This window comes from Anabrus simplex, chromosome 14 (assembly GCF_040414725.1).
Source record: "Anabrus simplex isolate iqAnaSimp1 chromosome 14, ASM4041472v1, whole genome shotgun sequence".
In the NCBI taxonomy this organism is placed as follows: Eukaryota; Metazoa; Arthropoda; class Insecta; order Orthoptera; family Tettigoniidae; genus Anabrus; species Anabrus simplex.
The window spans coordinates 101,451,197-101,478,074 of NC_090278.1; the positions used below are offsets into that span (position 1 = coordinate 101,451,197).

General features: G+C 39.9%; 1 protein-coding gene across 5 annotated transcripts in view; it reads left to right on the top strand.

The window, feature by feature from the left end:
* Positions 1-26,878, top strand: part of kto (kohtalo) — a 396,148-nt gene that overhangs the window by 44,349 nt on the left and 324,921 nt on the right. For all 5 annotated transcript variants that reach the window (XM_067158251.2, XM_067158254.2, XM_067158252.2 and 2 more), the window contains exon 7: positions 15,267-15,535. In XM_067158251.2, the coding sequence (XP_067014352.2) occupies positions 15,267-15,535 (269 nt within the window). The remainder of the gene's footprint in view (positions 1-15,266; positions 15,536-26,878) is intronic.

Consider the following 26,878-nt stretch of genomic DNA (forward strand, 5'->3'; position numbering starts at 1 on the left):
GGCCACAAGAGAAAATCGCACGAACCCGAATAAAAATGTCTCAAATAAACTACAAATTACGAAGGGAAACACTTAAAATTCCACAGACAGCAAAACAATGGTACACACGAAGCATACAGCTTCCCAAAACCGAAGCCAACATCCGACTTAAAGAGACAATAGGCAAAGCCCACACAAAATTAGCGTACCGGAGATAAGATAAAAACATGGCACGCAATAATGAAAGAAGAAGGAAAGAAAAACGGATGCGAATAATCTGAGGAGGGCAAAAGTATCATCAAGAAATAGGGAACAAATTCCAGTTTATTATAACCAAAATATTACAATAATTATGTATAGTCTTTTAAATTTAACATTTCTTCCAATCAAAATATTAATAAAGGACTTAAATGCCGGTTACACAATTTTAATTTTAGGAGGCCTTGGAAAACGGTAATGGCCGAATAAGACCGGAAATAAACCATCCCATTAAGTAATTAAACAATGAGCCATTACAAAAACAATACTAGTACATAACGTCTTTCAAAACATTGTCAACAGTCCATCGGATGCCACAAATATGAACCAAGAAAAGTAGAAAGAAATCCACCAACAAAATTAATAATAATAACTTTAAGAAACAGAAAAAGGCAGCACAACGATAATCTCAGTGAAATTAAAGTAATGGAATAATAGGTCTCTCACCCGCGCATATACCATTTTCCAGAATTGCTCCATAATAATAATAATTTGGATATAGAATATTACGAAAATCACGATAAGTTACATTTTAATATTTAGCAGATACAATTTATATCATTAAAATGTCCGATGAAGAAGAAATTCCAGCTTAATTTAATGAATAAACTTTGGTCGCCAGGTCCATAAACTATAGGCCTAATTTCAATTACAGTAGCGGAGTAGAGACGAAGTAATGTTAACAGCGTTGCCTTAATTTTTGTATAATAGATGTCACAAATTGCTTGTTACCCACGTTCTTCTTCTCCACATTATCCCTCAGTAGACAGTTTTGAAACAATTAAGAAGATACTTATACTTACTTCCTTGGGTGTCCAGTTTAATATACGGTAATCCAATAGCTTACGTTCTAGCCCATTTTGTAATGAAGAACCCTCCTTCAGATAGTTCGGTCGCACTAATATTTAAAAAACTGTACATATGAAACGCACAACATTATTGTGCTACAATTAAGGCAGTGCCTTAATTAACGAGGCTATTAGCCTGGTTTATCAAACTCCACTCCAACAACTTTAAATCGCATTTTGTACACAACTTCTCCAAACGCGTCCATCTTGGCGAGCTACCGGGAACAGACTGGCGTTCAGTCCAGTCAAGCCGCGCGTCGCTCAGTTGAAGATCGACACTGCGCACGCTCAAGTCAAAAATTTGCTTATTGAGCCAATCAGAATTTCAAAGGGGCCGATGACCTGGAAGTTAGGCCCCTTCAAACAGCAAGCATCATCAAGAATTTCGAAGCAACTGACGTAACAATGGCAAGAAGATGCATTTTAAATCGCCACAGTTTCAGGCACATAATTTAACGGCAATGCAAACAATGGCCGAGAATTGCAGATAAGGTCCCCACACACAATATACATGTCCAACAAATGAGGGTATCGTAAGTTATTGTCTCACTATACTTCATTAGAACATTAGGCCGGTGATGATATAATCGTACCATTTCTTCGTCGTAAGAAGACGAGAAAGCCATAGAAAATTTTAACAGACACAATATTAGCTGCCGATACTGAAGTACTGTGCATGCGCCCACCAAGTTAACAAATAGATATCTGCTTCTCAGGGCCCTCTAGGTTAGCAGGCCATTTATCGAACCATTCATGCAACGCCAAATCACAAGTTAACCGTTTGATACTGCTATAGGCTCGATATCTCACATTCCAGAAACTGGGCGTATATCTCTCACACGTTGGTTTGTTGGATTTCTTTCCAGTTTCATTTATTTTCCCACCTTCTGGAAGAATGCTCCCCAAATATTTGAAGATTTTTACAACTTATAATTTCTTCTTTATTACATACTGTCTTACTCTTCTCCACACTTATTTTCATTCCATATTCCTTTATCTCCCGATTCCATACAGTAACTTGTTCTTGAACTTGCATTTCATGTTTTTTTTTTTTTTAGGTAGCGGCTTTGTGTCGCACAGACACAGATAGGTCTTATGGCGACGATCGGATAGGAAAGGCCTAGGGGTTGGAAGGAATCGGCCGTGGCCTTAATTAAGGTACAACCCCAACATTTGCCTTGTATGACAATGGGAAACCACGGAAAACCATCTTCAGGGCTGCCGATAGTGGGATTCGAACCCACTATCCCAACTCGCCCGGTTCATCTTCTATTACTATGTCGTACTCTTTGCTTCCCATTTTTTATTTTACACTCTTGACTATGACGAAGAGTAGTGGGGGCAATACACTTCCTTGTCGAAGTCCAGTTTCTTTGTCCTTCACACTACTTACAGCATCAGAAAGTTTAGACCGAAGAGGGTAAAATAGAATAGAGATGAAACTCAATGATAAATTTCGGTACCAAGCCACTCGCCGCTAGTAGTTTCAGTCTCTCATCCGAGATAGCGTCACAGTGCGCATTCTGTGCACTATCTTACCGCTATTATCAACAGATAGCGCAGAGAAACGACATCCGGGTATGCTTACAACTCCTCCCCCTCCTTCCCCCCCCCCCACGGCGATAATAATGCAGTTCTACTACTTCCATGCCCAATACATTGTAATTCATATATTCTTATTTCCAAGTACTTACTGTATGTTGTAAATAATGATCTGATACCCCTAGTTCGTATGTTACTGAGAACATAACCACACACCTCAAAGCAGCTTTCACTTCAAATGAATGATTGACACAAAGCTGATGTTATAACAAATAAGAAATCCCTTCGAAAGCAAGACAGCAGAGCACACCATATGCAAGAGAATGGGGTACCACATCAGAATTAAATGCACTGAGACAGAACTACATTAATAGAACCATGAGGTGTACTCAAACAGGAAATACAGGACTGGCGAAGATATATTTCAAATAAACAAGCACATGAGCACTTGGAATTCAAACAACACAAATACTGTAGCATCATGGGAACTATAAGTTCGAACAAGGTCAATCGATTGGGTAAAGTCTCAATCCAGCGATATTATCTCCACAATGCTTGACGTTTGTGAGAAGGGTCCACTGATTGAGGTTAGACTTGAAATACTTCACTTCGAGACAAACTGCCTTTAATTATTAACAACGCTCATTTCATGCCACCTACAGAACGTGTATATAACTATTTACATGTTATGAATGACCTCCAGCGCCATCTAAAAAAAAGAGACTGAAACTACCTGAAGCTAGGTACAGCTTGGAACCATAAGCCCTATTTTACTTTCACCCCCCTGGATTAGACTCACACATGAATTTTCACTTACCATGAAAGATAGGGGCTATTTGTTGAAAATCAACATGGAAATACTTATATTTTTAGAACTAGTTTTATTACACATTTCACTATATTTTCCTTTACACCGATAATTCAGGAGGAGCTAGAATCACACTGCCTGTTCATCAATGTGTCCACCCTTTGCTTTGATTGCTGCATTACATTACATGATATTAGAATCATTCCGTATCGACAGTTTTCACTTTACAAAAATGAAAAAACCGGCGTATCCTCCTAATTCAGTACATCATATATTCCATCATTAGACGGAGTAATCAAGTTCAAACATGTTTTGGCTCGTTTGAGCCATCTTCAGTGAAAATGGGGGGTTTTGAAATAATTTACATAATCTTGCCCTAATTTGGCAACCTTTATTTTGAGATTGCAATAAAGGCTAGCTTTCTTGCCTGCCTGGATGGCATTTCCATTACAAGATATTAGAATTGAATTAGGAGGATTCACCTCTTTTTTTCTTTCTTTTTTTGTAAAGTGGGAACCGTCAATGGAATGATGCTAACATCACACACACTTTTCACTGAAGATGGCGCAAACGAGCCAAAACATGTTTGAACTTGATTATTCCGTCTAATGATGGAATATATGATGTATTGAATTAGGAGGGTACGCCCTTTTTTTAATATTTGTAAAGTTTGATTACTGCCTTACAGATGCGTGGCATTCGAGCTGTTAATTTTTCCAAAGTCTTGGTATTTATACATCCCCAGGTTTCTAACAGACATTGTCACAACCCATCCACACTGCCTGGTGCTTTTTCTTTCACTTTCCTGTCAATTTCTTCCCACAAAAGTTCAATAGGTGACAGATCGAGTGATTGTGTAGACCAGACCATTTTTCTCTTCAGCTTGTTTCCTTTCCAGATACTGCTGACACCAATGAGAGGATCATTGTCCTGCTGTAGAACAAATCGCTTCATTCCAGATGGCACGGCATTGCACGAAAGGATACGGTGATATTGTGTCTTTTACAGTATTCCCTCTACTTTCACCAAATCACCAACCTGATTATTTCCAAAACATCCCTACACCATCACATTTCCTCCTCCATGCTTCACATATTGAATTATGCAGGATCCCATAAGCCTTTCGCCCGGGCAGCGACAAACTTATTGGCGACGATTGGAACCAAATTTTTCCAATTTACATTCATCCATCCAAAGCACCCATTTCCATTGTTCAATTTGGCACATTGTAACCTTTTCTGCTTGTGTACAGTTTTCAACAATGGTTTCCGTGCCTCTACGCAACCCGCCTCAAACAGACGATTTTTCACTGTTGTCACAGACACAGGTTGTTCTCTTGTTTTATTTATCTCTGAGCAAATATCTACCACTGTACTCCTTCTGTCATGCTTGCTAAGGATTAAAATACGGTTATCTTCAAATTTAGAAGTCTTCCTTGGACGTCCACTGCGTGGTCGATCCTCATATCTACCCGTTTCCTCTCTGCGTTTTACTGCTCTGCAAACGCTGCACTCTGAAGTTTTCAATTTTTCTGCAATTTTTTGGTTTGACCACACAATTTCTTTATAAGCACAAACCTTGGCTCTGTTTTCTTGGGTTGTTTTAGCCTTCTTCTCCATATTTGATTGTTTGATGTGTGTTGTTACCATAGTTATGCCCAGATAACAACAATGTGAAAATAAACAATCTGATACAGAGATTAACATACAACTGCTCAGGATGACTTCTGTAGACTGACTGTCGACTTCCAAGACAGTTAGGAAACAAGAAGGGCAAGTAATCGTGTGAGAGAGGCATGTTTGTTACCTGTGAAAGGGACGGAAGTTATCCAAATATTGTGTGAGAGAGGCATGTTTGTTACCTAGGAAAGGGCTTCTAGTTATCCAAGTAATCATGTGAGAGAGGCATGTTTGTTACCTGCTAAAGGGCCGCTAGTTATCCAAGTAATCGTGTGAGAGAGGCATGTTTGTTACCTAGGAAAGGGCCGCTAGTTATCCAAGTAATCATGTGAGAGAGGCATGTTTGTTACCTGCGAAGGGGCCGCTAGTTATCCAAGTAATCATGTGAGAGAGGCATGTTTGTTACCTAGGAAACGGCCGCTAGTTATCCAAGTAATCATGTGAGAGAGGCATGTTTGTTACATAGGAAAGGGCCGCTAGTTATCCAAGTAATTGTGTGAGAGAGGCATGTTTGTTACCTGCGAAAGGGCCGCTAGTTATCCAAGTAATCATGTGAGAGAGGCATGTTTGTTACTTGCGAAAGGGCCGCTAGTTATCCAAGTAATCATGTGAGAGAGGCATGTTTGTTACCTGCGAAAGGGCTGCTAGTTATCAAAGTAATCGCGTGAGAGAGGCATGTTTGTTACTTGCGAAAGGGCCGCTAGTTATCCAAGTAATCATGTGAGAGAGGCATGTTTGTTACCTGCGAAAGGGCCGGAAGTTATCCAAGTAATCGTGGGAGAGAGGCATGTTTGTTACTTGCGAAAGGGCCGGAAGTTATCCAAGTAATCGTGCGAGAGAGGCATGTTTGTTACCTGCGAAAGGGCCGCTAGTTATCCAAGTAATCGTGTGAGAGAGGCATGTTTGTTACCTGCGAAAGGGCCGCTAGTTATCCAAGTAATTGTGTGAGAGAGGCATGTTTGTTACTTGCGAAAGGGCTGGAAGTTATCCAAGTAATCGTGTGAGAGAGGCATGTTTGTTACCTAGGAAAGGGCTGCTAGTTATCCAAGTAATCATGTGAGAGAGGCATGTTTGTTACCTAGGAAAGGGCCGCTAGTTATCCAAGTAATCATGTGAGAGAGGCATGTTTGTTACTTGCGAAAGGTCCGGAAGTTATCCAAGTAATCATGTGAGAGAGGCATGTTTGTTACCTGCGAAAGGGCCACAAGTTATCCAAGTAATCATGTGAGAGAGGCATGTTTGTTACCTAGGAAAGGGCCGCTAGTTATCCAAGTAATCATGTGAGAGAGGCATGTTTGTTACCTGCGAAAGGGCCGCTAGTTATCCAAGTAATCGTGTGAGAGAGGCATGTTTGTTACCTAGGAAAGGGCCGCTAGTTATCCAAGTAATCATGTGAGAGAGGCATGTTTGTTACCTGGGAAAGGGCCGCTAGTTATCCAAGTAATCGTGTGAGAGAGGCATGTTTGTTACTTGCGAAAGGGCCGCTAGTTATCCAAGTAATCGTGTGAGAGAGGCATGTTTGTTACCTGCGAAAGGGCCGCTAGTTATCCAAGTAATCATGTGAGAGAGGCATGTTTGTTACCTGCGAAAGGGCCGCTAGTTATCCAAGTAATCGTGTGAGAGAGGCATGTTTGTTACCTAGGAAAGGGCCGCTAGTTATCCAAGTAATCATGTGAGAGAGGCATGTTTGTTACCTAGGAAAGGGCCGCTAGTTATCCAAGTAATCATGTGAGAGAGGCATGTTTGTTACCTGGGAAAGGGCCGCTAGTTATCCAAGTAATCGTGTGAGAGAGGCATGTTTGTTACTTGCGAAAGGGCCGCTAGTTATCCAAGTAATCGTGTGAGAGAGGCATGTTTGTTACCTGCGAAAGGGCCGCTAGTTATCCAAGTAATCATGTGAGAGAGGCATGTTTGTTACCTGCGAAAGGGCCGCTAGTTATCCAAGTAATCATGTGAGAGAGGCATGTTTGTTACCTAGGAAAGGGCCGCTAGTTATCCAAGTAATCATGTGAGAGAGGCATGTTTGTTACCTAGGAAAGGGCCGCTAGTTATCCAAGTAATCATGTGAGAGAGGCATGTTTGTTACCTGCGAAAGGGCCGCTAGTTATCCAAGTAATCATGTGAGAGAGGCATGTTGGTTACCTGCGAAAGGGCCGAAGGTTATCCAAGTAATCATGTGAGAGAAGCATGTTTGTTACCTGCGAAAGGGCCGCTAGTTATCCAAGTAATCGTGTGAGAGAGGCATGTTGGTTACCTGCGAAAGGGCCGCTAGTTATCCAAGTAATCATGTAAGAGAGGCATGTTTGTTACCTGCGAAAGGGCCGCTAGTTATCCAAGTAATCATGTTAGAGAGGCATGTTTGTTACCTGCAAAAGGGCTGCTAGTTATCCAAGTAATCATGTGAGAGAGGCATGCTTGTTACCTAGGAAAGGGCCGCTAGTTATCCAAGTAATCATGTGAGAGAGGCATGCTTGTTACCTAGGAAAGGGCCGCTAGTTATCCAAGTAATCATGTGAGAGAGGCATGTTTGTTACCTAGGAAAGGGCCGCTAGTTATCCAAGTAATCATGTGAGAGAGGCATGTTTGTTACCTAGGAAAGGGCCGCTAGTTATCCAAGTAATCGTGTGAGAGAGGCATGTTTGTTACCTGTGGCCGCTAGTTATCCAAGTAATGCTGTGAGAGAGGCATGTTTGTTACCTGCTAAAGGGCCGCTAGTTATCCAAGTAATCATGTGAGAGAGGCATGTTTGTTACCTAGGAAAGGGCCGCTAGTTATCCAAGTAATCGTGTGAGAGAGGCATGTTTGTTACCTAGGAAAGGGCCGCTAGTTATCCAAGTAGTCGTGTGAGAGAGGCATGTTTGTTACCTGCGAAAGGGCCTTTAGTTATCCAAGTAATCGTGTGAGAGAGGCATGTTTGTTACCTGCGAAAGGGCCGCTAGTTATCCAAGTAATCATGTGAGAGAGGCATGTTTGTTACCTAGGAAAGGGCTGGAACTTACCCAGGCAGAAGCAGGCTGTAAAAGCTGGGAATTATAAATCTGTCAACGTCTTTGAAAAGATGAAGTAAAATCTTGCAATGTGCACTGAAATAGCTTTATGATAGTGCTGAAAGCATCCATAGGCTGGGTTCACAGAAGGACAGTTTACTGGATTCAAGTGCTTGAATGAAGCCAACTTTCCCTCTACTTACCCTGTCTGACTGGATGGAAGAGTCAAGCGGGAAGAGTCCGGTCAAGAAAAATCTAGTTGCCAAGCCTCAACTTTTGAGGCCACTTTTCCATCACCTGATCAGTTTGCCACCACTTTGTCCCGCGTGTGAACACGAACTTGAAGCTAACTGTTGTGTTTATATCGAGAGAGTCTTGCGTGTAGAATTTGATTGTAAACAAAAATGAGCGCCCCTAACTGGAATGAAAATCAGGTTGCGCAGTTTTTAGACTTGTATGAAAAGTAGGAACTCTTGTTGGAATATTACGCACACAGACTATCCTAATAAAAACAAGAGAGAAATCGCGTTGGGACGATTAGAGATAGACTTAAATGGTCAAGTGTTTCAAGTGGACATCGATATCGTTAGGGAAAAAAGTTAAAATCCGCAAGACAGTTTATCGGCAAGAGCTGGCAAAGATTGCGAAATCGAAGAAAAGTGGTGCATACATAAACCAAAGCTGACTTGGTTTGACAAAGCTGATGTGTTCTTGAGAGATGTTACTGTTACTAGAACATCGTCAACTTTGGTGAGTACTTACCTTTAATTTTCAATACTTTTTTCTTCTTTTAGTCCAACTCGAGCAATATGCTAATGTTTGTAATTGTTTGGAAGGCCGATGTTCTTTTAGTGCAGGAACGCATACAAAGTATGCTAACGCAGGAGAGAATCAACTGCATGACTCCTGAAGTTGTGTTTCAGTCTCCAGAGTAGGGTTGGGCAGACCGGAACATTCACTTGTTCCGCAACATTAGGAGCTTGAGGCGGAGTGTTTCGGTACAGAGTGCCGAGACACAGGACACAGGACTGTAACTGCGTCCTAGAGAGAACTTCAAGAGGCAACAGGACATGCTCCGCTTCAGCTGGAATGTGCCTTAACCGAACGTGCTGTGCCAAGGCCGCACTAGATAGATTAGTTGGCCTTGGCTGTGTCTGCCTCTCGATACCGGCTGTGTGCCGCCCTGCGTTGGAGTGTCAACATTTTTTCATCCAGTTATATCTTTAATTCCAAAGCGATGACCCATGTTTTTCTTGGGCTTAAAAGTTTCCTTCAAGTCCAAATTAATTTTTAACGTCAATCCCCGAGAAAGTGTTGAGGGAAATTTTCGAGATATTGAAGAAAGTAAATGGAAGTTGAGAGGGAAGGAATTCGAAGTGCAGAGAACATAAGATTGGGACACAGGCGAAGCAGCTAAAGCAGTGCAGCGCAGAGCAGATTTTTGTAATCCACACAAATCATTGCACCATCGCAAGTTGACAGACAGGGCAGGACAGAGCAGAGCACCTACTTCCTCCTACCACGCGCAGTCTTAGAAACAGTTTCCTGCGCACGTGTCACGCAGTTAGTTAAGAAATGGAGGAGAAAATTACCACAGCCGTTCGGTCTCACCATGTTTTGTAGGTACTATGTGAATCGTGTGGACTGCAATGCAGTATGTACGTATATATGTATGTATGTATGTATGTTCGTGAGAAAATGGCTGAACAGAATTTAATGAAAATCGGTATGTAAATTCGGGGGAATAAGGCACTACAGTCTAGGCTATAAATAATTTTATTCACGCTTGGTAACAAGGTAGTTTAGAGAAAGGCCTAAAATGTAATCCACCAAGCAAGTGGCCGTGCGGTTAGGGTCGCGCATCTGTGAGCTTGCATTCGGGAGATAGTGGGTTCGAACCCCACTGTCGGCAGCCTTGAAGATGGCTTTCCGTGGTTTCCCATTTTCATACTAGGCAAATGCTGGGGCTGTACCTTAAGGCCACGCCCGCTACCTTCCCAATCTTCCACTCTTCCGTCGCCGAAAACCTTCGATATGTTAGTGCGACGTTAAACAGCAAACAAAAGAATGTAATCCTCATATATCTATGAAACAATCCGTGACCCAAGTTCTCGCAACATATAGAAATTAAGACAAAGATCTAATGCTAATTATGGAAAGCATCATCGCCGACTCCGTCGCCGTCATCCATCATCACATTTATGTGAAGAGATAAATACAGAAAATCATTTATCATATCTTGTCAAATATAAATCAAACGCGTTCACAACAGATTGTCAATGTTGATTGATTTTAGTATCTTGTGTCTTATGACAACTAGATGAAAATCTAGCAGTACATTTGTAAATACACATTTTTCCCTCTCCCCCACTGTGATCCTATTAATGAATTTACCATGCTAGTTGGTCGTGCGGTTAGGATCGCCTTGCTATGAGCTTGCATTCGGGAGATAGAGGGTTCGAACCCCACTGTCGGCAAACGTGAAGATAGTTTTCCGTGGTTTCCCATTTTCACACCAGGCTAATGCTGGCTAATCCTTAATTAAGGACACGGTCGCTTCCTTCCCATTCCTAGCCCTTTCCTATTCCATCGTTGCCATAAGACCTATCTGTGTCGGTGCGACGTAAAAAATATAAAAAATAATCATGAATTAAATTCTTTGCTTAGTCCATATGAACGCCGAACATCGGTAACATAGAAATATTGTTCAGTCTTGTAAACTGGCGAAGGTAGTTGTTTTTATTGCGATTGTCTTAAGCTGAATAACCGCGTTGCCATCAGCACAAGGAAAATTGTGAAGATGACTAACAAAATGAGAAGTCGCGAATACTTGAAGAAAAAGGAAAAAAGAGCATCTTTATACTGGATGCCCCAGTATCACAGAGTCTAAAGAAAACATGTTATTTCTGAAAACCGACGAGACCCTGCGTGGCAATTTACGCTCACGTCCACTTCGCAGTTTCGTAAGCTTCGCGCTGTTCTGCTCTGCTCTTCCCTGCTCTGCGGCTAACTGTTTCTCAATGTGCGCCCGGTCTAACAGCACGAAAGTACAACAATGTATTCATCCAGTTATATCTTTAATTCCAAAGCGATGACCCATGTTTTTCTTGGGCTTAAAAGTTTCCTTAAAGTCCAAATTAATGTTTAACGTCAATCCCCGAGAAAGTGTTGAGGGAAATTTTCGAGATATTAATTACTCACTAATTACTCACAATACAGGCCAATACATTCAACTGGTGAAAATATTCTTGAATTCGTTACTTTTAAACACCTGCACTGCCGTTGTAACCGTGTTATGTGTATTTTATATTGACCGGATAAATCTTAACCTAAAAGCAGCCTTTAAACGTGATTAGTGGGCGCAAATTTCAGTGTTCCGACAGTTCGTTCACGTTCCCTGCAGCTTTATGCTGGACCATGGCCATAACTACACACAGGCACACACCACACAGCACGTTCCGTACAGGCACATTCCCAGTTCCTACTGGCGCGAAGCATGTAATGTTGCCTCTCGAAGTTCTCTCTACACTGCGCAGTTACAGTTCCCGCGTCCCGTGCGCCCGCTGCACAGTTCAGCTAGTAGGCGAAGGGCAGTGCACAGTGGCGCTTCTGATTGGACAGCGAGTCAGTGTCTCCGGCTCGCTTGAGAATGTTTCGGAACAATTTACACTCGGTGTTCTGGAACGGCGGAACATAACTTTGCACCGGCGCATTGTGCCGAAACAGGGACAAAGTGCCCAACCCTACTCCAGAGGTATATTTTTCATCTTCAAGGAATCCAACAATGGATCAATCTCCCCATAATGACATTTTACAAGAAGGTGTATGTTCCATTGATGATGATTTATTATGAACTTTGGCTTGGTTGCGGCGGACATGACTTCAGGAGTGATATTATTCCTACATATATTTTAAGATATGTTCCGTGTTCATGCTATGGAAACTGTAGTGCCTATAATTATACTTAGAGTTAATGAAATAACTTACCTTTATATATGAATGCAAACTGGCAAATATTGGTGACAAGACTTCAGGTAAAAAGCAGGATATTGTATTAGTCGGAACCCTGTACAAGTACTGAAGAATTTTGAAACTATTACCATTTGCCAAATATCGTTAACATTTCTAATTTTGTTCTGGAGCTATTGCCATTCTCATGACAGTATCTTTCTTACGAATAGATGATTCAACCATTCCTAAAAGTTTAACAAACTTTTTGGGATTCATTCTTAAGTGGTTCCTCCCCAGCAAGTTCTTTCAGCAATGGACTAGATGCACCGTGTTGATCCCTTCTCCCAATCCATGTCCTAACCGAGGTTTTCCTTCTATTTTACTTTCTTTCTACCACGTTTTTGTAATTCGTAAATTAACAGTGCACCGATTAATTGCACACATCCTTGAATTTGTGTTGGGGGCGTATTTACGAGACAGTTTTCACGGTAATAAACTGCACAGTGCGCGCTGTCCTCATGAGATTACAAGCAGTGGCTTGAAGTTTATTCGCCTCAATTGCTTGTCTCCAGTAAACTGTCCCATACAGAAGTAACGGGACTAAAGTACCACAGAAAACAGTTATTTAAAAAAACAATTTTCGTAGGTGAATGTAAACTTTCTGGCGCTAGTGTACTTTTCACAAAGTTGCCATAGTACACCATCTCAGTATGTATAAATCATTCCTGAACTGCCATTTTTTCTCCATATTTTTTTAACGCAACAATTAGTTCAAGAGTTGATCTAGACCTATGTCTTCTAAATACATTTCCTTTTTTTACTTTCTCATTCTTCCCTGATATCCTCTCACAGGGTGATTCCCCCATAGTTGCTACATTCTTTCTTATTACCCTTCTTCAATACTGGGATTATCAGACTATATTTTCATACGGCTCCTGCTGCCTTTATCATCTTTGTATACACCTCATTGACACTTGATGCTTTGCCATTTTTTATAGCTCCTTCTATTTCCAACATTCATTTTGGTTTTTTCCACCATTTCCTCGTCTTCCTCCAGTTCTTTGAATTTGATATGAAGTAATTTAGTAAAATGAATGACTGGAAACAGGCTGTGGATTTTCATTTTCACTCCCATTGCTGGAGAATAGTATTTTGCTTTTAACCAATCCAAAACACTTTAACATCCTCTTGCAAGGTTTCTGTGGAGTTTTCCTAGCATTTCTGTTTCTCTTCCTGTACAGGGTGGGCGAGAAGTCCCCGTACCCCTGTATCTGTTTAATATCAAATGTTATTTTTGCAGGTTGGTAGCTATATTACTTCTTATTAATTGTTGGAATCGATTATTGGAAAACATTTAGTCGTAGTTGAGTGTTAGTAGGGTGAAGCCATGGCAGATGTGTGCAGTAAGAGTTACACTATTGAGGAGCGGTTAGTGGCAAGCGTGTGGGTGCACGAACGACAACACACAGGGCAGAAAATGAGACAGATTATGGGAGCATTCCAGTAAAGCTTTAATAAGGTTCCATCATGAAAAGACTTGTTGATTCGGACAGGCGTGCCTTTGCCTCGGGCCGTGTTAAAGATGAGGCACGGAGTGCAGTGAAGAAGATACAAGAAGAAACGTGCTGGAGGCTGTGCTTCGATTGAACGATCTCCGATGAAATCAACGCGTAAACGTGCTTCGCAGCTCGGTATACCGAGGACAACAATGTGAGATTCCATTAAAAACGACGTTAAATTCAGACCTTTTCAACCGACGTTCGTAAACGAGTTATTGGATAGAGACCGGAATGAGCGCGTTTTAGCATGCCGTGGTTTGTTAACTGAGTTCCCAAATGCAGTGAGCCATGCCAAGGTTATGTTTTCAGATGAATGTCCTATTTATCGCAGGAATGTTGTCGTGTGGGCCAAAGAGAATCCTCATTACAGAGTTGAGTTGAAAAGGAGCCCGCCTCGCGTTATGATATGGGCAGAGATGACATCGCAACATCTGCTTGGACCATACTTTTTTGAAGGAACTGTCAATGGCGCAAATTATTTACATGTTACAAACCTGGGGCCTCACAGAACGCATATTGCAGTGGGCGAGTTCCTAAACGCTAGCAACACGAGCCACCAAGAAGTCCTGACAACTCGTTACGGGGAGGCTACAAACAAAGAACTGCGTGATGCACTGTAACACCGGACATGCTCAGAACATGAAGGTGTATAGTCTGATGGGGAACATACACTTAGTGGGTAAGTAACGTAACCTAAATAACATTTGATACTAAACAGTTACGGTTACCCACTTCATGATACCTTTGCCTACTCTGTGTTTCTGCCTGCTATTCAGCTCCTCCATGCCCTTTGTTTCCCTTACGTTGTCTCCTTCACCTTGTTTTCTCCCTCATACTCTACCACATGTATCTTATGCAAATTTCACCATTGCTTGTCTCAACTTGGCCCATTACTCTTCAACACTACCAACCTCCTGTTCAGGCATTTGTTTTTTCAGTTCTTGGAACTTCTCTTGTGCTCTCTTTTCGTTTAATTTCCATACCTTTACTCTTCTTTCTTGTGTCTCTTTAAATTCATTATTTTACCATGTCTTAATATTACTCCTACACTTTTGTAGTCTCCTTGAAAATCTTGGCGTAGTTGTCACAACATTCAGTTGCCTGCATTGCCTGATTTCTCCTATGAGAAACTACTTGTACCTTAACTTATTTTTGGGTGTTTAAAGTACGGTACAGAATTACAGAGGTATTGAAGAGTTTGGGAAAACCGGGTGAGTTGGCCATGGGGTTAAGGGCACGCGGCTGTGAGCATGCGTCCGGGAGATAGTGGGTTCGAACCCCACTGTTGGCCGCCCTGAAAATGGTTTTCCATGGTTTACCATTTACACACCAGACAAATACTGAGGTTGTACCTTGATTAAGGCCACGGCCGCTTTCTTCCCATTCCTAAGCCTTTTCTATCCCTTTATCGCCATAAAACCTATCTGCGTCGGTGCGACGAGCAAGTTTGGGAAACTGGGGTAGGGATTTGTAATGGGGTATGGTGGTTCTACCAATTGAGGAGAATTACTTCCTATGAGAGGACAAATGACAAAGCACTGTTGAGGTGGGGACAACTAGCAGAATATGGAATGAAAGACCAATAATACGTGGTGATGTGCAGAGTAAACACTTGGCAAGGAGAGCTGTTTAACTTGTTAACTTTGTGTTTGTAGGAAGGTTTGCTGGAGAGGCAGGAATTTCTCCAGTGGATACTGGATCAGCTGGACAAGATGCGCTCTGCACCTGCTGATGATGGAATTCTCAAACTTCTCCTGCCACTGTCATTGCAGTACCTGGACGAGTTTGTACAGTCCGAGTTATTGGCACGCAAATTGGCCTACCTTTGTGCTCGCAAGTTGGCACACCTGTGTTCGTCTGCCGCTGATGTGACGCCCACTTCAGCCTCGCCTCAGAGCCCTCTGTTGCAGCCAGCCAATAACAGGTTTGTGAGATCTAGCCCCCAGCTTCAACACTGAGTTTTCATTTGGCACTTGTGTTCCTACTCCTTTATGTGTTTGTCTGGCTCTCCACATCAAGACTGAAGACCACTCATTGATCTGCACCTTGAAAAATTATTCTTATCCCTAATTCCTCATCCTATAAATGATTACTTACCTCAGTTTGTCCTCCATAGGGGCTGATGACCTAGATGCTAGGGACTCCATGTCAGTTTCAGTTCCTCTTCATCATTGCACTATGTTTCGTTCTTCTCTCCTCAGACCGCTTTGAACCGGGTTTCTTTTCATTCTTCCTTGCAATTACAGTAGAAGTCCATGTAACGTCACAATTTGTCAGTCCCTTCCTATATTAAACTGCTCATTATCCTTCTGTTACAGCACACATCCGTTATTCCAAGCGATTAAGCGTGCACGTTTTTTTCCGTTACCGATATTTATGCACCCAACCATTATATTGCATGGAATCGATCATCTTCGGTATCATTTCCTTGCTCTGTCTACTAGTGTAAAGAAAAATGGAAATGAAAGAGAACATGTTTTTGTAATAAATGCATGAATAACGTGCGATAGCAGTTGTTAACTCGTTAAAAATTAAGCCTGAAGTAAACGATCGCATAATTTTCGTACTGTACGTTGAAATTAAGTAAGAATGTGATACATCTCAAAATATGGTAGCATGCATCACTCATTTCATACGTTAGATTATATTTTCTTGCGTCTGGTTAAATTTTGGTAAAGTTATTCCTATGTAAATTTATAGTGAGAAGGTTATCACTTTTCTTCTGACGCTTGATATATGTTTTCATGGTAGATACATGGTTAAGTTAGGTTAAGTGACTGTTTGAAAAAGGAAACTGAAGTGTTTGCCACAAAATGTGATCGATCATCGAACTGTATCGTTTTCTCGCTATGTGCAACCAGGCAGGTAGAGTTAAGACCAAAATTGCGAAAATAGGTAAGGACATTCTATTCTTGAAAAACTGTCTCAAGGAGGGACTCATCCCTAATTTTTTGAAGGAATGTCTTGTCATACTGGCATAGAAAGGCACAAGATAAATCCAACATTTTATGGATCAGGAATGAAATTAAATTATCTTTTACCGATGCTAATTGATTAGCCATGAAACAAGATGTTGCGCTCTTTTATCATGGAGAACTGATAGATAGGATTAATATTATGAGGGTAATCTTGAAGCCTTAAAATGGACGCATGTTGATAAGAAATTTATGATAAAACAATGAAGATATAAACTATTATTGCTGATTTTGAAAGTATGTGCAGGACCCGTGTGATGTTAAATTAAAAAGGTGTGATCCTTCTAGCAATATATGAGAACTTCTGAATGCCTAGCAGGTGATTACTCTGTTGTTGCCTATGGTTAACATTTGGTGTAACTAAGTAACTGGAATCTACTGGACTGTAGCTACTGTAACATGTAGCTTAACATTCATTTGGTACAGCAAAGTATCTCAAACTACAAGGATGTGTATTGTAGAACTTTCTTAATGGAACTCTATGTTCAAAAGGAAAAAAGATATTGGTGTGTGAATGGTTCAAAATGAAAGGTGTCCGACTCGTTGGCTGAACTGTCAGCGTTCTGGCCTTCGGTTCAGAGGGTCCCGGGTTCGATTCCCGGCTGGGTCGGGGATTTTAACCTTAATTGGTTAATTCCAACGGCACGGGGGCTGGGTGTATGTGTTGTCTTCTTCATCATTTCATCCTCATCACGATGCGCAGGTCGCCTACGGGAGTCAAATAGACCTGCACCTGGCGAGCCGAACCCGTCCTGGGATATCCCGGCACTAAAAGCCATACGACATTTCATTTTTCAACGAAAGGTTATGTAAATTATGAACTTAAATTACGTCTGCAGGTATGCTGAACATTTTTGATCTTGTTTTACATTGTAAATGGTCGAAGAACTATGAGAACCATGGTATATTACGAATATTGAAAATAAGCTGAAAAAAAAATGTGTTCAGTGGTCTTTAACGTGTTTGGCACTACTCTCTAATTTTGTTGATTGTCTGATCACTGTATGGTGGGAGGGAGGCTGTCACGTTGGTGACAAGTTTTAGCTCTCCCCAACCATATTTTGAATCTGCATTCGTGCTATAGAAATTGGTGTCATTCAGAAATTATTTACATCTTGTATTCAACTAGTACTTTCTACGTGGCTTTGCCCACATTATTTATTTGATACCATCTTCGTCATTGTAACCATGAGATTATATTGCTTTAATGTTTTCTCCTGGAATCCTTAATCTTGGTCTGGTACGAGTTGTAGTGTCACCTTGTGAACGAGTCTCTGACTCCCTCTTTCTGCTTGGTGGGCCATGCTGCCTGTTGGAGTGGGACGCCTTGCTTGCTCCGCTCCGGGATCTGGTTCCCGTATATGATACGGAGCCTGGATAGTTGGAATTAATCTTCTTAACTTTTCAAACTGAACGTCCTCTTATTTATTTACTTTTCTTCTGGATATTGTAAACTACTAGTGCTTCTATGTGAGTAGACCATGGTAACGTGTTTCCGAACCAACATGTAAGTCTCTTCGCAATTCAATTCCTTTTGGCCTCTGGATTCTATGGAAGATGATGTAGAAAACTTCCCTTCTGAAGATTTCGTGTATGTGAACTTCTAATAGCGTCCATCTTCACATTCTTTTAATTTTGGTTAGGGTATTCATTAAATTGGTTTCCTTCATTGTATCTTGACAATATCGCCTAACTGTTTCTGAAAAGTGAGGGTATGAAATTTAAGAAGGTTACTTCCAAATTAGTATTATGAGTTATTGTTATTTTGTATTTCTTCTTGTTTTGAAATGGCAAATTGGTTTGTATTTATGTAACGTTTTTGGTATGCGTAATTGAAAAGTTAACTACCCCATTTATAAAATTATAGACCACAAGAGGTTTCACCTGAATTTCAGTGAAATGTTTTTCTGTCACATTTTAATTTCTAATTCCCGTTAATTTATTTTGATCTTATAGTGTTCATATTTCATTATGTTTTTGGAGTTGCTTTTCCTCCTGTGTACCATTGTTGTACTTGTTTTGATATTGGTGGTTGCTATGGACGCTTGATGTGTTGACGTTACCATAGCAACCGGTTGGGTTGATGATGATGATGATGATGATGATGAGGGTTGTTATTATGGGGTGGCTCACTGTCTTTGCGTCTGATTTTAGTTATATGAGTTTGGTGGTCCCTACATCTCGGTGGTGTATTAACTTGGTTTCCTTCTTAATTTCCCTTCATTATTTTGCTGGGGTTGATTTAATTCTGCCCTCCTGTTGTATGTTTAACTACGTTTTCTGGCAGTAAAATACAAACTGAATTCTAGTGGAATCTCTGTGATGGTTGTCGGTGCTGTTCAAGTATAATAATAATAATAATAATAATAATGACAGAAAATTAAATTGCCTGAAACTATGGAAGAGAATAACTTGAGCAACAGGATGGTTTTAGGTTGATTGTAAAACAGGTTACAAAGTGCTCAAGATTCCTGGAGGTGTTTAAAAATATAGAAAATCTATTATTTCTTTTTTTTTCCTACTCGTTGGGCCGAACATTTTAACTTAATACATCACTGCTTTATTGGTTTTAATTGGTTTATGGTTTCATCTCGAGGACGTTTATTTCTTCAATTTTATACTAATTAAGTCTCCCTTTTAACCCTTATTTATTGAATAAAGTAATGTGTACCTTGTTTTCAATGAACTCTTGTTTTCTTTGGTTGTGTTAAAACAACTTATTGCCGTACCAGGGGTTTATTTGGTTCATAGTCTCTGGGTAACTGACTATCTTAACTAAAGTATTGTTAAGTGTTTGATGTTAATGTGTTATTTTTGCTGTTGCCTTTAATTTTCTAGCCAATGTTTAACTGCTGCTGCTGATAGTCGGTAAGGCGGCAGACAAGGAACACCTGTCAAGTTGTCCGGCCTGTAATTATCTGCTTTATTTTTATCACAATTTCCTTTGTACACTCCAGGTTTCAATCATACAATCAGCTGGATGCAAATACTCTTAATACATTGTGGATTATCTGATGGGTTTTCTAGCATCGGTAGAAGGTTTTCAAAAATATCCATGCACTTTTTTAACATCCTCTAGTCTATTCATCACGTTAACTTTACCATGGCTATAAATTGTTCATTTATGTAATTTAACCCTTCATGCCGGTGCCAAGTTTTACGCTACAGCGTACAGTTACAAACATTGCTATAAATACTAAATGTCTCATCTGATTTTTTTCAAAATAAGTGGATACATAGCTCATATCATGCAAATGATGTATATACATAAAATAAGGTGGCATGCAAAGTAAAAAAATGCCTAATTACCTTTTTGTTGGAATAAAATTTGAATGAACAGGTGTCCATGACCACTCGGGTGTGCATAATCATCATCACTAACACTTTCATTATCACTCATCACTACTTTTTACATACTGTAATATGCATTCGAGAGACCGTGCAAGGACAGGACAATGTTGATGAAACAAATTCTTTGTACGCCAACACAATGCCGCATTACGGTAGAAGATACTCCCCCGCATAGAATGATACCCGCTGCTGCAAGCCGTGCTAAAATCTCGCGTTGACAACCGACAGATGGCCTAAGATGTACATCTAAAACATCGCTAGCCTAGTCCATACATGTATACATCTAACAGCTCCGTACACGTCAAACCGGCTTTATTTAACAAACTTATGAGTGTATACTGAATCTTACTGGCTACCTTCTTTGGAATGTAGTATTTCTAAAAAAGAAAAACCCCACAGTTACTAAGTCTTCTGCTGGAGATTTGAAATAGTTATGCATGCAGCAGAAACCCAGTGCCACAGTGCCAATAAAGGACACTGAAGAACTGGAGAAACAAAATGCAGAATCATTAGGGCAGTCATGGGGTCGTGGAATCCAATTACAAGAACGGCATCCACCAAAAAGTATCCAGCAAGGAAGTCTATAAAAATTGAGAGAAAATTATAGGCACAACCCGCAAAAGACAGGCACAGTTTTACAGTCTCTGCAAACAAATACACAGAAACATGTTGACCAAAAACATCTTTCAGTTTTTTATTAAAAAACAAATGCCTTGGTTTAGAAGCACCAAACAAAACCTCCATATGCTACAAATCAACCAGAAGGTGCCTTTGACAGAGATCTCTTGTGGGGCTAAACCGAGACGAACAGCCAAAAAGAAGACTCTATGTGTTTCGGACAGAGGAACGGAAGCAGGCCCACTGACAAAGAATAAGGAAATGCTGGGCCAGAAGAAATCAAAGCGCAACAAGACGTAATGTGGTCCTCAGTGGCAAATAAAAACAGTGAAACCTTGTTAAGACGTTTCTGGAGGGGAGAAGGAAGAAGAATGTGTTAAGCGAGAAAACACACTAATGAATATACAGAAAAAAACTATCCAACAGGGAAGTGGAAACACTAGATATGATTTCTTCCGATATGAGGGCGTTTGATGTCGTGTATGCCATATCTAACTATAAGAGGACAGTATTTAAAAGGTGTGAAATACACAAGAGAAAAATTATGAAAATTTGTTCGAATGGGGATTATAAAATAACAAATAGACTGAAAGGTGTAAAAAACACCAGATAACAAAATATGAAAACATGCGCACAGGGGCCAACAAAAATATTGCAGTATTATTGCAGATCACACTCTTTGTAAACAAGTTTTGTTAGAAGCCTTTTATTTCAGTGCATTTTCTGGTCACACTTAGACAATGAATTGCAGGTTACACTCGACCATGTGCAACTGCAAGGAATGACTTTGGCTGCAACAAAACTTCGACCAACTTGAGTCATCGAGTTGAAACTCGAAGGTGCATGACCTCTGCGCGCTTACGCCAGTCCACTTTCTCACAGATTTTAATTTTTTCTCCATTATTAAGGAATTTTACAACATTTTCCGTATCTTTATCACGAGACAAATATGCACCACGCTGGTCAGTTTCACACGATTCATCCAGATGTAGGCCACACTTCACTGTATCACTCAACACACAATACAACCACCAACAGGCTAACTCTGCTGCTAATGGCTTGCTTCCTGTAATCACGCAGCTGTGACGATGGTTCTTACCTGAGTTCTTTCACGAGGGTTGACAAATATAGTAACATTTTCAGGGATAGGATGAGCAGTAATGGCGAAAATTCGTGACGCTATAAGTGAGGTAACAGATTTAATATTATGAGAATTGAGACTTGGAATATACAACGTGGAAAGCAGGAAAACTTGTTAATGAAGAACGAATTGTAGTTAAAATAGCCTTCTCGAGGCTCAGTCATGTGGTGAATTTGTGAGCCTCATTTCAGTGGATTTAGTGATGTATCCCAAGTTAAGTAATAACATTGGCAATCCCCACCACATCCCTAACTAGTAGTATTATTACATTTATTTTGCTGTAGTTTCCTAACTTCTGTAATGTGTTACCAGTCATAAGGTTGCAGACAGACTTATATGTAACAACACTCTTCAGGGTTGGACCTCGTTTTTGTTTTCTGCACATTCCGCATTTTTCGCTGACGTTTCAAATACATTGCAGTATTCTTTTTCAAATACGCCTACTTGATCCCAGCCCTTGACATTAAATATCCTCTCTCTGGTTGTCATATGCCTCTGGCAGGTGGTGGGGATTGCCCGTGGCATCCAAGGATTGCGGATCGTATAACGTCGGCAAACTGTACGGAATGTACAGAAAACAACAACACTGTTCACATCTTGACATGTCTGACTGAGTGAGGAGAGCACAGCCCCATGGAGGCAAAGTTCAGATGAGATCTTTGTGTGTTTCAACTTCACTCCATATTATGATCTTTCCTTTTGTGTTTTGATTCTAAAGTTAATATCATTCCCTTTCTTGAATTCACCAGCAGTTATTCAGTCCATTTTGTACATTCTTAATTTAGTTCACCTATCATATTTCGTCAGATTTGTCTGTGATAATTTCTTCCTAGTTTATATTTTTCAAAATGACCTTAGGAAACTTCAAATAGGCCTGCCTTTTCTGGGATGAGAGGAAAGAAATATCTTATACTGAGAGATGTAGCACGGAGCTGGATGAAGACAAAAACACAGGAGAAAGCGTAGTGAGACAGGACAAGAAAGGACAGGGTACGAAGAAGGGAATCAGACTAGAAAAGCTTTCAGACAGAAAGAATGGAGAGAAATGAAGTGAGATGGTTTGATTATCTTAAGAGGATGGAAGAGGGAAGATGGAGGCTAAGAGAACACCAGGTGGTTTCAATCAATCAATCAATAAATATTGATTTGCATTTAGGGCATTCGCCCTGGTGGCAGATTCCCTATCTGTTGCTTTCCTAGCCTTTTCCTAAATGATTTCAAAGAAATTGGAAATTTATTGAACGTCTCCCTTGGTAAGTTATTCCAATCCCTTACTCCCCTTCCTATAAATGAATATTTGCCCCAGTTTGTCCTCTTGAATTCCAACTTTATCTTCATATTGTGATCTTTCCTACTTTTATAAACGCCATTCAAACTTATTCGTCTACTAATGTCATTCCACGCCATCTCTCTGCTGACAGCTCGGAACATACCACTTCAATACAATATGATCCACTATTTCATATGGTCAAATATTTTTTATACATAATACATAAAAATCAAAGGTACATGTTTCACCCTCCGTACGGGCATCATCAGCCTATATCAATCTTAAAAATAATACATATACTTATAAATTATAGGTTAAAATGTTGAAAAATGATTTTGTAAAACATTATACAATAACATCTAAAACAACGATAATGCACCAAAGTATGTTAAAAGAGAGTGAATTAACAGTTTTGAAGATTAAAACGTGATTAAACATGAAATTTTGAGAGTTTAAAACTAAAATGGATCCATATTTTTATAATATCATTAAGACTGTGATGGCCTTGAGTATAAACACAATCATCAAAGGGGGATGTTTCTTCAATTCCCAAGTTGAATCCAAGGTGGTAAAATCACATCAGTTATTTAAAACGGAAGTGTGAATGTAATAAACAAGTTAAAATGTATATGTTTGGGATATCTGAAAGTCGAGAAGAAAATGGAACTTCTGTAGAGGCGTTGCTTATGATAAAACGTATGTCAAAGCTAGCGGAGTTCGGAAATTATGTGGTAGTCGAATGGATCTAAAAGATAGTCAAGTTGATGTTATAATTCCGTTGAAACATTTGTTGGAAGAAATGTTCAGGATTTTCTGAAACAAAATGTGGAAGAAAGTTGGTGAATAATACCGTACTGTACAAGAGACTTCCCGTACGTCAAAGATGGCTAATGCGGTACTTACTCGTACGGAGCCATCACAGTCTTAATGATATTATAAAAATATGGATCCATTTTAGTTTTAAACTCTCAAAATTTCATGTTTAATCACGTTTTAATCTTCAAAACTGTTAATTCACTCTCTTTTAACATACTTTGGTGCATTATCGTTGTTTTAGATGTATATTGTATAATGTGTATTTATTGTATAATGTTTTACGAAATCATTTTTCAACATTTTAACCTATAATTTATAAGTATATGTATTATTTTTAAGATTGATATAGGCTGATGATGCCCGTAAGGAGGATGAAACATGTACCTTTGACTTTTATGTATTATGTATAAAAAATATTTGACCATATGAAATAGTGGATCATATTGTATTGTATTGAACAGGTGGACTTATAATATTGTAATAATACTTGAGACATACGTCAACTTCAATACGGAACCAAAATGAGAATAGTTACTTGTAACATACCACTTCGTCGAGCAGCTCTTCTTTCTCTCAGTTCTTCCCAACCCAAACTTTGCAACATTTTTGTAAAGCTACTCTTTTGTCGGAAATCACCCAGAGCAAATCGAGCTGCATTTCTTTGGATTTTTTCCAGTTCTTGAATCAGGTAATCCTGGTGAGGGTCCCATACACTGGAACCATACTCTAGTTGGGGTCTTACCAGAGACTTATATGCCCTCTCCTTTACATCCTTACTACAACTCCTAAACACCCTCATAACCATGTGCAGAGATCTGTACCCTTTATTTACAATCACATTTATGTGATTACCCCAATGAAGATATTTCCTTATATTAACACCTAGATACTTACAATGATCCCCAAAAGGAACTTTCACCCCATCAACGCAGTAATTAAAACTGAGAGGACTTTTTCTGTTTGTGAAACTCACAACCTGACTTTTAACCCCGTTTATCAACATACCATTGCCTGCTGTCCATCTCACAACATTTTTGAGGTCACGCTGCAGTTGCTCACAATCTTGTAACTTATTTATCACTCTATAGAGAATAACATCATCATCCGCAAAAAGCCTTACCTCCGATTCCTCTCCTTTACTTATATCATTTATATATATAAGAAAACATTAAGGTCCAATAATACTGCCTTGAGGAATTCCCCTCTTAATTATTACAGGGTCAGATAAAGCTTCACTTACTCTAATTCTCTGAGATCTATTTTCTAGAAATATAGCAACCCATTCAGTCACTCTTTTGTCTAGTCCATTTGCACTCATTTTTGCCAGTAGTTTCCCATGATCCACCCTATCAAATGCTTTAGACAGGTCAATCCATTTGACCTCCAGAATCCATGATATCTGCTATATCTTGCTGGAATCCTACAAGTTGAGCTTCAGTGGAATAACCCTTCCTAAAACCGAATTGCCTTCTATCGAACCAGTTATTAATTTCACAAACATGTCTAATATAATCAGAAAGATTGCCTTCCCAAAGCTTACATGCAACGCATGCCAAACTTACTGGCCTGTAATTTTCAGCTTTATGTCTATTGTTGTAAACAAGATAAGGTTTACAAGAACACAACTTATTTATTTGCTTCACACAGAATTCTACACTATGTACAGGAATAAAACATAAAAATTGTCTTGAAGCAAAGTAGATGATTAATCTTGAGAGAGTTTCTGTTTCTATACACTATGTACACTCTGAATGTATTTACTCTCACTGCTATCTTGAAAAGATACTTCTTGGGAGAGATATAGTTCGTGATAGTTGAAAACTATCATTTGCACTAGCATAGATTAGCTAAGAGAGTTCCTTCTAACTTGAAGTGTCTGAGTTCATAAGCTTGTACTAAATGAAAGCTATGTTCACAATTAGAGAATCTAATGTGTGTGTCGGAGCTTGAGTGAGCTTGGGGATGTGTGGCATACAACATCGGGGCTCGACATGGATGAAGGAACGGGAAAGTGGAGTAGTGACCTGAGGTGATACCTCATACTACCAGAATTCCGTCCACCTGGTCGAGACACATTTTTAAGAGGAGTAGCCTCCGTGTTCGACGTTCAGTGTATTCTGGAGCAGGACACTGGGGAGAATCTTCATGAGTGACAGACAGGGAGCTCCTTATATACTGCACACAACGTAACAGACACGCGCGCTGAAGACTGCGCGTCGAGTCTCGAATGATCCACGCTTGCGTGGGTGCGGCTGGCTGGCGCTGAGCGAAGAGAGCGGAGGACATACAACATCTATCACCCTTTCCTTTATACACAGGGGCTACAATAGCAACTCTCCATTCATCTTATATAGCTCCTCTGACCAAACAATAATCAAATAAGTACTTCAGATATGGTACTACATCCCAACCCATTGTCTTTAGTATATCCCCAGAAATCTGATCAATTCCAGTCGCTTTTCTAGTTTTCAACTTTTGTATCTTATTGTAAATGTCATTTTTATCATATGTAAATAATATTACTTGTTTGGCCTTAGTCTCCTCTTCTATCTGGACATTATCCTTGTAACCAACAATCTTTACATACTGCTGACTGAATACTTCTGCCTTTTGAAGATCCTCACATACACACTCCCCTTGTTCATTAATTATTCCAGGAATGTCCTTCTTGGAACCTGTTTCTGCCTTAAAATACCTATACATACCCTTCCATTTTTCACTAAAATTTGTATGACTGCCAATTATGCTTGCCATCATGTTATCCTTAGCTGCCTTCTTTGCTAGATTCAATTTCCTAGTAAGTTCCTTCAATTTCTCCTTATTTCCACAGCCATTTCTTACTCTATTTCTTTCCAGTCTGCACCTTCTTCTTAATCTCTTTATTTCTCTATTATAATAGGGTGGGCCTTTACCATTCCTTACCACCCTTAAAGGTACAAACCTGTTTTCGCATTCCTCAACAATTTCTTTAAACCCATCCCACAGCCTATTTACATTTTTATTTACAATTTTCCACCGATCATAGTTACTATTTAGTAACTGCCTCATGCCTGCTTTATCAGCCATATGGTACTGCCTAATAGTCCTACTTTTAAG